The sequence below is a fragment of the Hetaerina americana genome, unplaced genomic scaffold (genome assembly GCF_022747635.1).
Source record: "Hetaerina americana unplaced genomic scaffold, ioHetAmer1.1.p SCAF_2, whole genome shotgun sequence".
NCBI lineage: Eukaryota > Metazoa > Arthropoda > Insecta > Odonata > Calopterygidae > Hetaerina > Hetaerina americana.
The window spans coordinates 47899169-47912501 of NW_027286763.1; the positions used below are offsets into that span (position 1 = coordinate 47899169).

A 13333-nucleotide genomic window follows, 5' to 3' on the forward strand; every position below is an offset into this window, starting at 1 on the left:
AGCTAAGTGAAGGATTCTAAAAGAAAAAGAATGCACTTAACAGCTAATCCATTTTCATAATACACACATGCTTACCTAGACCTGTTATATGCTCTGGGATTTGTTCGGGCATATCCGTCGACCCCTCTCACATAGGAGTCCCTTCCATATCCTCCGTACCCTCCACTGCCATAACTGTTGGTGAAGTGACGGCCTCCACCGCCTCCATAACCATAAGCATAACTGGAAAAAAATTGTAAAATTTAAAGTCTTGATTTTGAAATGATCACTTGGGATTCACTTAGGCCTGGTTTGTCTGTATTGGAGCAACTCTTTGGAAAACCACCCGAAGGTTAGTTTTGTACGACAAGATAAATTAATTGGACTATTAACATTCCACTGCAGGCTATCCCCTTGAGGAATTAGGATATAATAGTTAAGAGCTCACATTCCTTGTCTTTTTTTTGACAACTCTGTTTACCATAGCAATTTAAAGTGACTTCGTAGATTAATTTCAGGAAAATAAATAACTAATAGGAAAAAAATGAAGGATTATGAATATTTAAGTCATTAAAATTTAATCTCATGAATCATAATGTAAAATACTGCAAGATGAGAGGGCACTTGTTCAAGAAGAGCATGTGAAACTGGGGTGTTCCTTACACTAATCTACACCACTGCGATTCTCACTTATGGTAACTAACATAATTAATTAATATTTCAGAATGAAAGAGTTAAATATGAATATATTTCTGGTAGGCTACCGTGTACATATATAGGTAGGATTACCTCGGCCCTTGCAGACAATTACACAATTTTTACAACTTCTGAAAACTTATAACATTACACAAATCTCTGGCCTACATAAAGTCCTTCAAGAGCTACTTTCCACATTCCTATTAATTATCTTTAACAACCTTTTTGCTCTCTCGATTCTCCATAATTCACTTGTACTATCACCTATGGTTTTCCTAAGCAGTTTTTTTTTCAAAATCTCTACAATGCCTCAATTATCAGTTTCTTATTTCCACAATATGGTGGTTCAATTACTTTAATTCATATTATATTGTATTAAATATTATTGCCATCTCTATTCATATAACTGCCTGAAGGAACACCCAAGTACCTACATGAAAATTATTCAAAATGAGTCAAATGTGATACTTAATAAATTGAAAATCACATGAATTTCATTCCAGAGTTTAAAAGATTCGTCACATAAAAGCAGTTATTCATTATTAATTAAGGGAGTTACATTAGCACAGGACATAGAATTTAAGAAGTGGATTATTAGAATTAATGACATTACACTTATCAATTTAAAAAATATTATTTGATGCCTTTGGTCACGTTATTCGCTGGCTCCTTAATGTAATGATTTTAGGAACCAATGCTATCTGCTCAATTTGGTGAAATGAGAATGTGATTTTCAAGTTAAACTCTTCACTTTTTAGTAACTTTTCCTGTGGGTGGGCATGCTAGATTATGAAAAAATCAGCAGAAAATGTGAACGTGAGGATTATTCGTTTTCTTTACACAAGAAAAAAAAATTACACGGTGCGCAAATGTGAAAAATAAATTGATAGAGCTCCATTCATTAATGATTCCACACCAAGTTTTTGGGTTGAATAATCCTTTCCTGACTTCTTCAGATATAATCATTTACGAGATTATTATAAATAAATTCCTAATCCAATAAAAACACAAATTTAAATTATAATTAACAGATTCAGGGAAGATGTTTCACGTATGAGTTAACTGTGAATGAGAGGAAATGACTGTAATTTAATGCTGATGCCAATTAACAAAAAATATCCCATGAATAATTGAAAAGGAGTAGGAAATACATGCAGAGCTGTAAAATTTAGACAAGCCAGTGACTGAAAACAATTTCAATGAATTAGTATGGATTTGTTGACAGCAGTTATTATCCCACAAAATGGTTATTTGAGTGCAAAAGCAATAGGTTATAAGAAAATGACTGTTATTTAATTAGTTTATCTCATAATGAATTAAAGTTATATTACCTCAAGATACAATACAAACCAGGTCTAAATGAAAAAGAACCCAAAAAACCAATTTAAACCGTGCCACCAGGAGGAATTGAGGGATGTTTAGGGAAAGGAAGAAGCTTGGATCCTCTGCCGCAATTTGTTGAACAGGTAATAGTCACAGACCAAAGCTGGATCAAATTGGAATTAATAAATTAAATTTGATTTACTCATACTGTGGCATGTAGGCTTGTGATGAATATGCCTCACGGTCTCCGGGACCTCCTCCACTCATTATCGCCTCTTTTCGTCCAGGCCTGTTCCCAGGGTGCTCTGCTAGTTGTGGACGCTTTGGATCTTTAAGGTAATTATTAAAATACTCCACCTAAAAATAAACATACCATCAGAGCCAAAGTATTTATGAGGTTAAAGATATTTTCCTTCTGCTAATGCATTATTAAGATATTAAAACTATCATATATCAATATCGGACAAATTATTCCGGTGCAAGTTTACATTGATGAAGTTACGCATTCCCATCCCACATTGCTGCAAGCTGATAAATGCTAGAAGTCTCCCATCAGGTCTCCAGATGAAGAGAAACAACATTACCATGACTACCATTTGCCCCCAATAAAAATTCTTCAGCCAGATAGTCAGGTAATTAGAGCTTGCTTACAAGAGGATTAACTCAAGTTTAAACTGTGACCGAATTATCAGATGCTGAATAGATCCAATTCCTAGGTCTCAAACTGGGTCTGTGTAGGAATAATGACTACGGTAGGCTTAGTGAAACTTTAGGCATAACCACTGTTTCAATACTTTCATGTCATAAACAAGAGGTTTCAGTTGAAACCAGCACAGTTCATTACATGGCTGCATGAAAAGATTCTTAAATGAACTTTAAATAATGATAATACCTAAACTACACTAAACTAAAAGTTTTTCAAACATATAGCTACATACACAAATGAGACTACTTGTAATATTCATGAAATGTTATAGAAAATATGTGGGGTAGGCATTAGCACGAAAAGTAAATTTTACAGGGTTACCAACTGACATTAGTATTCCCTAATTTTTCTAGATTGAAAATGTTTTTCCATATCTTTCCTTAAAATTTGACTTCAAAGCAATGAAGTATTGTTGACTTAAGGTTTACAATTTAAGGCTGATGTGGTGGACGGATCCTACCATGAATTAAAAATATTGAACAAATGCGATGGATAAAGATTTATTATAAGAAGCATTTCAAGTTCACAGGAACAGAACTAAATATCTATCTGATGAAGGAACGTCTTGAACGTATAACAATAGCTCAATGAGCTCAAATCCATCTTATGGTCAATTTTAATTTAGTGGAAAAGTGCAATGTTTATGAAGTATTCATAAATAATCACCTCCAATGGGATACAATATACTTTTTCTGCATACTACGGGAAGTTCAAAAGGATAATTTGCCCAATTTGTGAAAATTATTTGGCACAAAGATAAGTACTAGAGAGAAGAATTATATATCCTTTTCTGTTTTGAAAGTAAATTCTCATTATTAATAGTACTTTTTACCTAATGTGTCAATGAAGTTAATGTGTCAAAGAACTGAAGCAATTTTACACTGTTCATCATACTAGTCACAAAATTCCTTAGACATCAATAAATCCCACATTTAGGAAGATTAGCAACCCTTCAAATTTTACCAGGCAGCACATCATCCATATAATAACTAACTCCGCACATGTGACAATAATCTTAGCATATAGGAAATGAATCCACTAAATAGTTGGAGGGTGCAACTGATGGAAATGATTCACTATGAAAAAGACACTTTGCAGTTCTCCAAACTGGATTTTGTGGTAGCCCAGGTCCTCTACATAAAAACTGGGGTGAAAAATTGCTTAGTGTTTAATTCAGAAATATGAGAAATGATTTAATCTGACCAAAATCAACAGAAGACTTTACATGAATAAATATCTTTAAACAAATGACAGAAAAGGCAAGCAATGATTAACTTAAAAAAAATCACAAAACATTCCACCAACTACTAATATAACAGTTTCATCCTCTATGTACGGTATGATAGAATAATGACGCACCTTCACTTGTCAATTTATGATTACAAATGGATTAGGGCAAGCAAGTCTCTTAGTTATTTCGTTCAAATTCAGTGACATGAAATAAAAAAAAATTAACAAAAATTTTTGACTTTGGGACACTTCTCTTCCCATAATACACCACCAAAACACATACATTCAACATCAAACTTTTTCAATCACATTTTAAAATGGAAAAATGGCAACTCTTAATTATGTTGAAATATGCCCAAGAAGAAAGAAAGGCATATTTTAATTCTCTCAAACGTAAGACCTAAATTTTTCCAACAGTAAGTACTACTAGGGTGAATAGTCAATTAAATGTTATTAGCGTGTGAACTTACTGATTAAAGCGGGAAAATGCAAGTGGAACAGCATATATGACTTGATGACTTTTCTATCATTTTATAAATGTGCAACACAAATGAAGACAAGTTATGAAAAATAGAATATTTCCCATGGTAAAATATGAATGAAAGAATGCCATACATAGATGATAAACTCGAGATCTTAAGAAATTCTCATTTTTCAATTCTTAGATTGAGCCATTTGAGAAAAGGCTCCTTACCTCTTTTTTAACTTCATCCACTTTCTCTCCATGCTTGTTGAAAATGTGCTTCCTCACAAATTCGGGACCCTTGAATTTTTTTCCAGAAAGGGGACAGAGCCATTTATCCTTTGTCAACTCTTGAGTATTTGATATAATAAACTTCTCCACCTCTCTTTATAATGAGTTAAGGATTGCACTGATTTATGAAGACCAAGAAAGGAAATGAATTATGCTATGATATTTTGTTTCAAGTGTTGCTTCATTTTAGTACAGCCTGGGAGAGCAACTGTGAGGGCTTCTTCAATCAATACTTGAGAATCTTATTTATATTTTCTTCAGAATTATTATCATTGGAGAGTTACTTAATACTTTTTTGAAAATTATACAGGGAATATTGATCGAATGATCGTTTCTTAGACAATGAAGTGCATGAAGACACTAGCAACATATAAAAGGAACGCTAATTCTGTAAGAAAATGTTAATTTTAAAGGATACGTATCAGGATTTTTTGCTCCCAGTTTAACAAATTCATCTTCAGTGAGCTTTACAGTTGGCTGAAGGAAGGAGGCTATCTTTTGCTCAAATGTCCGGCAATAATCACTGATTTCTTGTTGAGTGACCTAAAAATAATAAGAACAACTTTATTGAACAAAAATTGAATAATAACAATGTGAAACTGAAAATATGGTTAATGAGCAGTGATATTGGTGAAATGAAAAACTTAACACAAAACACTCGCTCAGTGTGAATAGGATTTTATTCAATAAAATCTTTGTTTTCTAAAGACACATCTGAAGTTAAAGAATTACACAGAGCAAAACATGTCTGCACGCATTAAATTGACAATTTTACAATGATGAATTCACTGTTATCGTAGTTTTCCAATTGTAAAAACCACCTGTATTTTCAAAAGTAAAAGGAATGATTTTATCACCTTCCCGCTGGCATTGGCTGGGTATTTTTACCCAATGGCTATACCGCCAACTTTATCTATTTTGACAATATATAATTGTATTTTCTGTTAGCAAATGTTTATGCACAATGCAATTCCCTAGAAACTATTAGTTTAAAATAATCTGTTACATTTATCTCAAAATACAGCATAACAATAAATTCACGTTTCTGAGGGGACCAGTGAAACGAATAAAAATGAAAAACTGAGGTCAGGAGGAAAAATATTCTTCAGGAGTACTTTGATTAGTTATATATTAAATGTCACAGAATTGACATAAAGATGTTCTCACAAATAGTTTCTTATACAGAAAGATATCTTAGAGTATCCTTTGGATCTCAAATATGATACATGATTTTCAACTTCCTAGGAATAGAAAATCTTGCAAAAGCTGTAAAAAAGCTTGAACACATTGAAAAATAAATGTACGTTTTCCAAACTAAATATGTAAGCACAAGCTCATGAGCATACTTATGCCCCACTATTTGCTCTCCAATTTATCTGTGAATATATTAAATTTCGAAGTCCTTGTTAAACAAATTAATTGCAAAGAGCTATTTCACCACGGAGACCATATTCATGTACTCTCAGTCTGGCTCATTACTTGGTATTGACCATTTTCCTTAATAATAGGGTGATAGGAATGGCGTGGTGTTCAAGTTACTGCCTACCCACCAGGAAGTGCCTAGGTTCATCTCCAAAAACAAATTTTTCAGAGATAGCATTCGAAGAGGACCTCAAGAGTACACAATCTAGATGTAACATTAAATTGTGGACTCCTTTACATCTTTCATTAACAATAGGCTTACATTGATGCTGGATTTTTTTCCACCCTTCCACAATCACCTCAACACCACCCTAACTCATGCCAAATTGCCCACTTACCCCTAACAGTGCAAATAATTTCAACTGTCAGTTGCGTCCCATAAAAACTAATAATATTACTCTATATTAAATGTAATTGATAATGCCCATTGTTGTTACTGTTATGAACTGTTACTAATATTATTGTAATATTTACTGATGGAATGAAGTGCAAATAAAAAAATTGATATTTAATGTCCCTAAAAATAAATTATATCATTCTATTATATTATTATCATATACTAGTACACTTATCCGCCATGCAATATATAATTAAAATTTTTGCTACCACGAAAGGACAAATTTAGTATTTTTATGGACAGTTAACGTCATGCATGATAACCTTGAAGCAATTTGCAGGAGGAATTTGATAGCTTCTCTCAAATATATAAAAAAAATTTATTGTTCACCAACCATGACTGTAATGCAGTTGCATTTTTGCAAAAGATTATTATAATGTAGGGTGGCGAGCTTGATGCCTTAAGATGGGTATAAGCGATTTTATTAATGAAAGCTAATGATAATGATATTTAATTATGAATACAATACAGTGAATATGGACATATGAAGGTACTTTTGAATGAGAAAAGTGACTGTTACAGATGAAACTTGAAGAGTGGTTTAGGTCCACAATTGTAATAAATCTCAAGCAAACTGAGAATAAGTACAGAACTTTTCCTTAGAAATTGATAATAGTCATCAGACAGAGTTAAAATATTCCTGCAATTTGTAGTATGTATAGAAATAATACCCATGCAAAAATATGCCAAGTTTCAATTAAAGATCTAAAAGAAATAAAATAATACCCAAACACAATGTATTAATTTGAAAACACCAATAGGGTGGTCTTTCAATCTATACAACCCTAACTTCCCACAATATTCGGTTAGAAATCACGGATAAAGATAAAATAAGTAAATCTATGTGCAAATGAGGAAAGACTGACTTAGCAGATTCCACTAGAATTTTTATTTTTTACGACCAGTTTTGTCGTAAGGCAACATCAACCTCATGATGTTATCTTGCAATGAAACCATGGTCGTGAAAAATAAAAATTCTACTAGAATTTGCCAAGTTAGTCTTCCCTCATTTACACCAAGTAACGCCTAAGACAGTGTCATAAATAGTTTGTGGATAGTTGCCGAAGAAAATTCAAATCAACTTCTACCAGAATTAATGCACATTTAATATCTGCATGATTCGTGAGCATGTTTTTATTCACAAACTTCACTCGTCATAAAAAAGATTTATTGTAATTCTTTTAAACACACCTACTAATAGTTGTCCAATGGAATACATTTACTAAACTTAGGACCTGATTTGTAGAATCAACATCAAAAAGTATGGGATTGTAATGAATCCTAAACATAAGAAAAATTAAAATAAAAGAAGATTCTCACCTTTGAAGAAGGAGGACTACCACGAGCATGCATTATTCCACATCTATTTGGCATCTCATCTTCATTTGGGTATTCACAATGATTGTAGTAATCCACAGAATGCACTATTCTCAAGTAAAGCAGGAGGCGGTCCAATACCTAAAAAAAGTTAATTACAACATTGCTTCTTTCTCAAGAAGTAATCAAACAATAACAATGATGACAGGGAACCAAGATCAAAGATAAATTCATGGAGAACAGTTTTTGTGATTTTCCTGTATTCTTTACATATACCTTGAGAGGCATGTGAAAAATAGTAATTGTACCTTGATGAGAATCTCATCACGCTCCACAGTTGGATGAGAGACTGCCACATCATCAGCAGGTAGCTGGCCCTCTTCTTGGTCTCCAGCTGCGGCTGCAGATCCCCCACTTGCGTTTGCAGTTGCGTTATTACTACTTAAACCTAACAGTTCCTCCTCTTCCGCAGAAGCTTCCTCAATCAGGTAGTCAGTGATATTCTTAAGGACAGGGTTATGAGATACAAGGCCAAAACTCTGAAATAAAAAAAAGCACTGGATAATGTATCAGCTGATGTCACACGAATGTCAAAAGGTCTAAAATACTGCTAAACTACTAAAACTAAATACTGCTGCCAAAACTACCTATAATTTTATTAATAATCACTTTTTTGTAAAAAATATTAGGTGTTTTATTTATGGTAGCCATATTTTGGGTCCAACAGTTATCTCATATATTCTACAAGCTTGTCATAATCTTACATATCACCAGCCAGCTTGGGAAATTAAAATAGCACAATATTTAATGCTAACTGGAAGTACATTTAAGGAAGAGAAAATTAAAAAAAAGCTTTTTAATATTTATTTTCTAGAATTAAAAAGGGAACTGAAAGAGCAGTATTTTCAGAAACAAGTTCAATTTATCCATTTGCAAAAGTGTGATTTTGCCAGGTAATTTTTGGATATTTGCTGCAATGGATTTTCTTTACATGGGCAAATATTAAAGTAAATCAAATCTTATCATACTTAACTAATGTTACTGCTATTGTCACAATAACAAAACTATTATTTAATTTTCTGTAGGATTTATTCAACATTTGATTGGGGCCAAAAATCAAACATATTGATTGGATTATTGATATGTATAGATGATTCCAAGCTTCACCCAGATCCCACTAAGGTAATACTGAGTGATCTAAGATTTATGCATTTTTAGAATAATTATGAATAGGAAATGCTTCTAAAAAATAATCTACTTTGAAGGACTTTTTCTTGCAGACAAATCCAACCATTATAGAGTTCAGTCATAGTATATGAAAAGTACTTTCAATTTTAAATTGTTCTTGAAATGAAATAAATATACATTTGCATGAAATGAAGATTTTCCATTAGAGCCTGTGAAAGTTTTAAATGATACCTCGCATATGGGGAACTACTGAAGGTTAAAGTGTAACATGGGGAAAAACAAAGAAATTTCTGGCATAAATAATATATATGATTGTTAGGCCAATACCTTAGAATAAAACCTTCATTCCATTACTTCATTTTCATTCAATTCCCTTAAAAATATGGCAAAAACCTGTAATGTCAGAGTCAATGTATCCTATAATTGGATTTCTGTTTTGTTGCTCAGAGAAAGCCTCCTTAGAGGACTGAGAATATGCAGAAAAGACCATAATTTCAACCAGGACGGAGAAAAAAGGAAACCATCCTTGGCCTTCTACAATATAAAAGTCTTCCGGGTGTCCGGTGTTTCCTGCTATGCAATATTAAACACTTAATTTTGAATATTTAACCTAGGCACAAACAAACTGTCATCATTTTCATTTTATACTATTCTACTTTAGCAAACATTTCATACAAATCTACACTTACTGGAATTTCTGAGTCATTCTTATGCTGCTTTCCGGGATTCTTCTTTGCCTTTGCCCTTTTCTCTTCTTTCTCAGTGCCAGAGTCATTGACACTGTTGTCATCTTCTTCATCCTGCCAAAGGCCACACTTGGCATCCAAATTGTGAACAATTCTAGCTGACAGCTTGATGTCATGACGAACAACTTGACGATGTGAAGTTACTCCATTCACAGTCCGAATACGACGACTCAAGTCACGATTCACTATAGCACCTAATTCACAGTCCCTCAGCTGAGTCCAAGTTTAAAAGAAGGATATATCAAATGAGCAATACCCAAATTAACAATTTACATACACTGAGCAATTGCACTCTTAATTAACTAGCATAAAAAGAAAAATATTACGCTCCATAAGAAAACTATATGAAATGAGTACCATTATGAGGCTGTACTGCCCCCAGCCTAAAGTGTATCCAAAATAAATTTTAGATACACTTTAGGTCATGCATAAAGGTACAAAATACTTTGACATTAAATCTACAATAATTACTGGTTTTCCTTCTATTCAGGCAGATTTGCAGGGAACATTTTTTTGGATCCCTATTTCTATGTGCTGACTTTCCAGGCAAAGAGGTTGTCCTTTTATCAATTTTCCCCCAATACCAGGAGTATATTTTCCATCGATCATTTCTCAATGCTATGCTCATCAACAGTATCCCAGATTTTGGTCTGATATAGACATTTGCCAGGACATGTGATGGACTAAAGAAAACACTTACTGATGTGACAATGAAAAGGAACATCATTCTCAAAGGGAATTCTATATTGTCCCATTACTGCAATACCCACATCTAAGCTTTCTAATATACCTCTTTACCACTTTAATATCCCCCTTTTAGCCCATTTCCCCATTTTTTAGAAATTGAGCAATTCCTTTTCTCAATTTCTCTGGCCAAGTGATAATAAACCACCAGCTACCCTGATATGATACATCTTAATATTCATCCATAAATTAAAATTCATATGGAAATCATTATTTCCACAGAGTTTGTAAAATAACTTCACTGATGTCCTAAGGAAATTAATGGACATTGTGATAGTGATGGGTGAAATAAAAAAGATAAAATCTGAATTTCAAATATAAGTATCTTTTATAATATAATTTTGAACCTTGATTTCTATTTCATCAATCAAATATATTTGAGGTGAACATATTCAAGATTTTTGTAATGATAATTGGAATTTATAGTCATTTCTTTCTTTCAATGGTGAAGTACCTACCTGGTTAATTTATATTGCCCATCTCCAAATGAAGTTCACTTAATATGCAGATGATATTTTGAAGCAATACCATTGAATGGTATATTCTCAGGTACTAATCACCACTAATCCTCTTTCAGAGATTAATTTATAACTGTGGATAGCCCCGTGGATTATATGTACAATCACTGATGTAAAGAGCAAGGTTTTCTAACATAGGAATTCAGACTTCAGCAATTTCACTTCTGTTCACCCTTGAATTACCAATTATATATTTTGAAATTAAGAACCACAAAATGGAAAATTAGGCTCCAACATGGTGATGTCACTGATTCCTTGTTGCCGATTCATAGCACCAAGGTAACTTGTGCAATCAGTGTTCGAGATTTGATCTTGAAAAGATTAGACCAAACCCTAGAATTCTAGACCCCATACCTACATAATAGTGTATAAAATACATTTAAATGTTTTAAATGCAGTGGTATGGCATATAAGCATATATTTTTAAGGTTAACATGGTAGCATAACTCAAGAAATTATCAGCTAATTTAAATAAATATTTTAAGGTACATTAATGAAATGTCAAGTGTCTCTTGTACATAAACATGGCTACATAAAACTATTACTGTCAAATAAACAGAAATAAAATTAGTGAAGTAATCAAGAAATGGGTTGGAAGAAAATCTTACAATGTAGTATATAGCTTCGAACATTTAGGCCATGTTATTGAAAATACATTTTAATTTATGAATGCCAATAATACATACAAGCATGGTTGAGATCAGCTTCTGAAGCAGTAATAGTTTAACAGGTTGCAGCAAGAATAGTTGGAAATACTAGAGTAAATAAAGAAAGCCATTTCAGATTTGACTTACTCTAATATTATTGAGATTCCAGCATATATCTTTGATGTTGACAGATCTCTCAAAAGTTACCCAACCTCGCCGGAACCATCTCCTTTCTGGCTGAGGGTCAGCAATTGCTACTCGAAGAAAGCCAGGGTAACGCTTGCACATCTGAAAGTTTAACGTTGTACATAAAAAGTGAGTGATTTAAGAGTACTAAAAAGTGATACAAATAATAGAGGTTTATGTAGTCATCACAAAGTATTCTGAGAATTGGATTTATAAAATGAATCATAAGTCCATAAATAGAGGAGAATTTCAAGGAGTCTAACCTAATGTCATCCATGATTGCGAAACCATTAATATTTAATACCCTCATTTCAGCTATTACTCGACTAAAACTACTCAACATACTGCTTCGACTTCCTGCTTGGTTATTGTGGGAGCAAGATTCCGAAGAAAGATGGAAGACGTTTTGTGGAGAGGTCTAGGAGTCTGTCTCTCTGCATCATTGACCTCCTTAGGCTCCTCTTTCTTTGGCTCCTCCTCAGCCCCAGAAGCCTCTTTCTTGGCAGGTTCGTCATCTTCATCATCTTCCTCCTCTCCATCCTCCCTCCCCTCACTCTTCTCCCCATTTTCCTCCTCCTTCCTCTTAGTCTCCTCATATTCATCCTCATCCTCCTTGTCTTCTTCTTCATCATCATCTTCCTTGTCCTCTAATCCTGGTGGAGGTGGCTCATCCTCCATTCCTGGAAAACGTTCACCATTTATTAAACAAAGTGATCAACAAAGTTATTGACAAGGGATGACTCTAGGGAATATCCTACAGTCTCAAAAAAGGATCTATTTTTAAGATTCAAGGAGAAATTATTCCCACTGAATATCAATTCCACTCCAACGACACAAAACCATTTACACAGCAAAGATGCTAGGAAAAAGAAACTATTAAGGTACAAACTTGTAATCATTAAACTTGTTCAAACAAAATAATGATCTTATGAAGTTGAATCATTGATTTAGCAAAATCAGCAACATCAACACATCTGACCCAGAGGTTATTTGTGAAGAAGAGCTGGTTTTCAATGCATGATAAACCTGCTGACAAAGATAAACTGCATTCAAGGGGCCTGACACATTAGCATTCAATATATTTCAAATGCATTAGAAAAATACAGAAGAGGCAATGCCTGAGAAAGAGAAAGATAGTAATGGCAGAGGACAACTAAGAAAAGAAAACCCTACTCAACAAGGAACTTCCTAATGTGCCTCAGGGTTAAGGAAAATGGAACTGGACAAGATCAGGGAAAAAATATGTGTAAGAACTTCCTTAGTCAGCACTACAATTTCATTCATAACCTCTGCCTGCTTTCATACTGTTTAAAAAGCCTTTTCTATTCCTTTCTCCACCTTGCTCACAGTGCATTCTCTCTTATGACCTTCATATCTTTTAATTTCCTTCAATATCTTATTGCCTTTGTATTTATTTAGCCTGAGTCTGAAAACAGCACTTTTTGGTTTTTTACATCGATCTGTTAGCAGTGAAATTAAT

General features: G+C 33.4%; 1 protein-coding gene across 4 annotated transcripts in view; it reads right to left on the bottom strand.

Moving 5' to 3' along the window:
• Positions 1-13333, bottom strand: part of Ars2 (arsenic resistance protein 2) — a 45775-nt gene that overhangs the window by 2478 nt on the left and 29964 nt on the right. For 3 of the 4 annotated variants that reach the window (XM_071584582.1, XM_071584580.1, XM_071584583.1), the window contains 9 exons: positions 12199-12533; positions 11815-11955; positions 9702-9971; positions 8133-8363; positions 7828-7965; positions 5107-5231; positions 4629-4782; positions 2201-2355; positions 76-222 (listed from right to left, as the gene is read on the bottom strand). In XM_071584582.1, coding sequence (XP_071440683.1) covers positions 76-222; positions 2201-2355; positions 4629-4782; positions 5107-5231; positions 7828-7965; positions 8133-8363; positions 9702-9971; positions 11815-11955; positions 12199-12533 — 1696 coding nt within the window. The remainder of the gene's footprint in view (positions 1-75; positions 223-2200; positions 2356-4628; positions 4783-5106; positions 5232-7827; positions 7966-8132; positions 8364-9701; positions 9972-11814; positions 11956-12198; positions 12534-13333) is intronic. The other variant, XM_071584581.1, reaches the window with a different exon arrangement.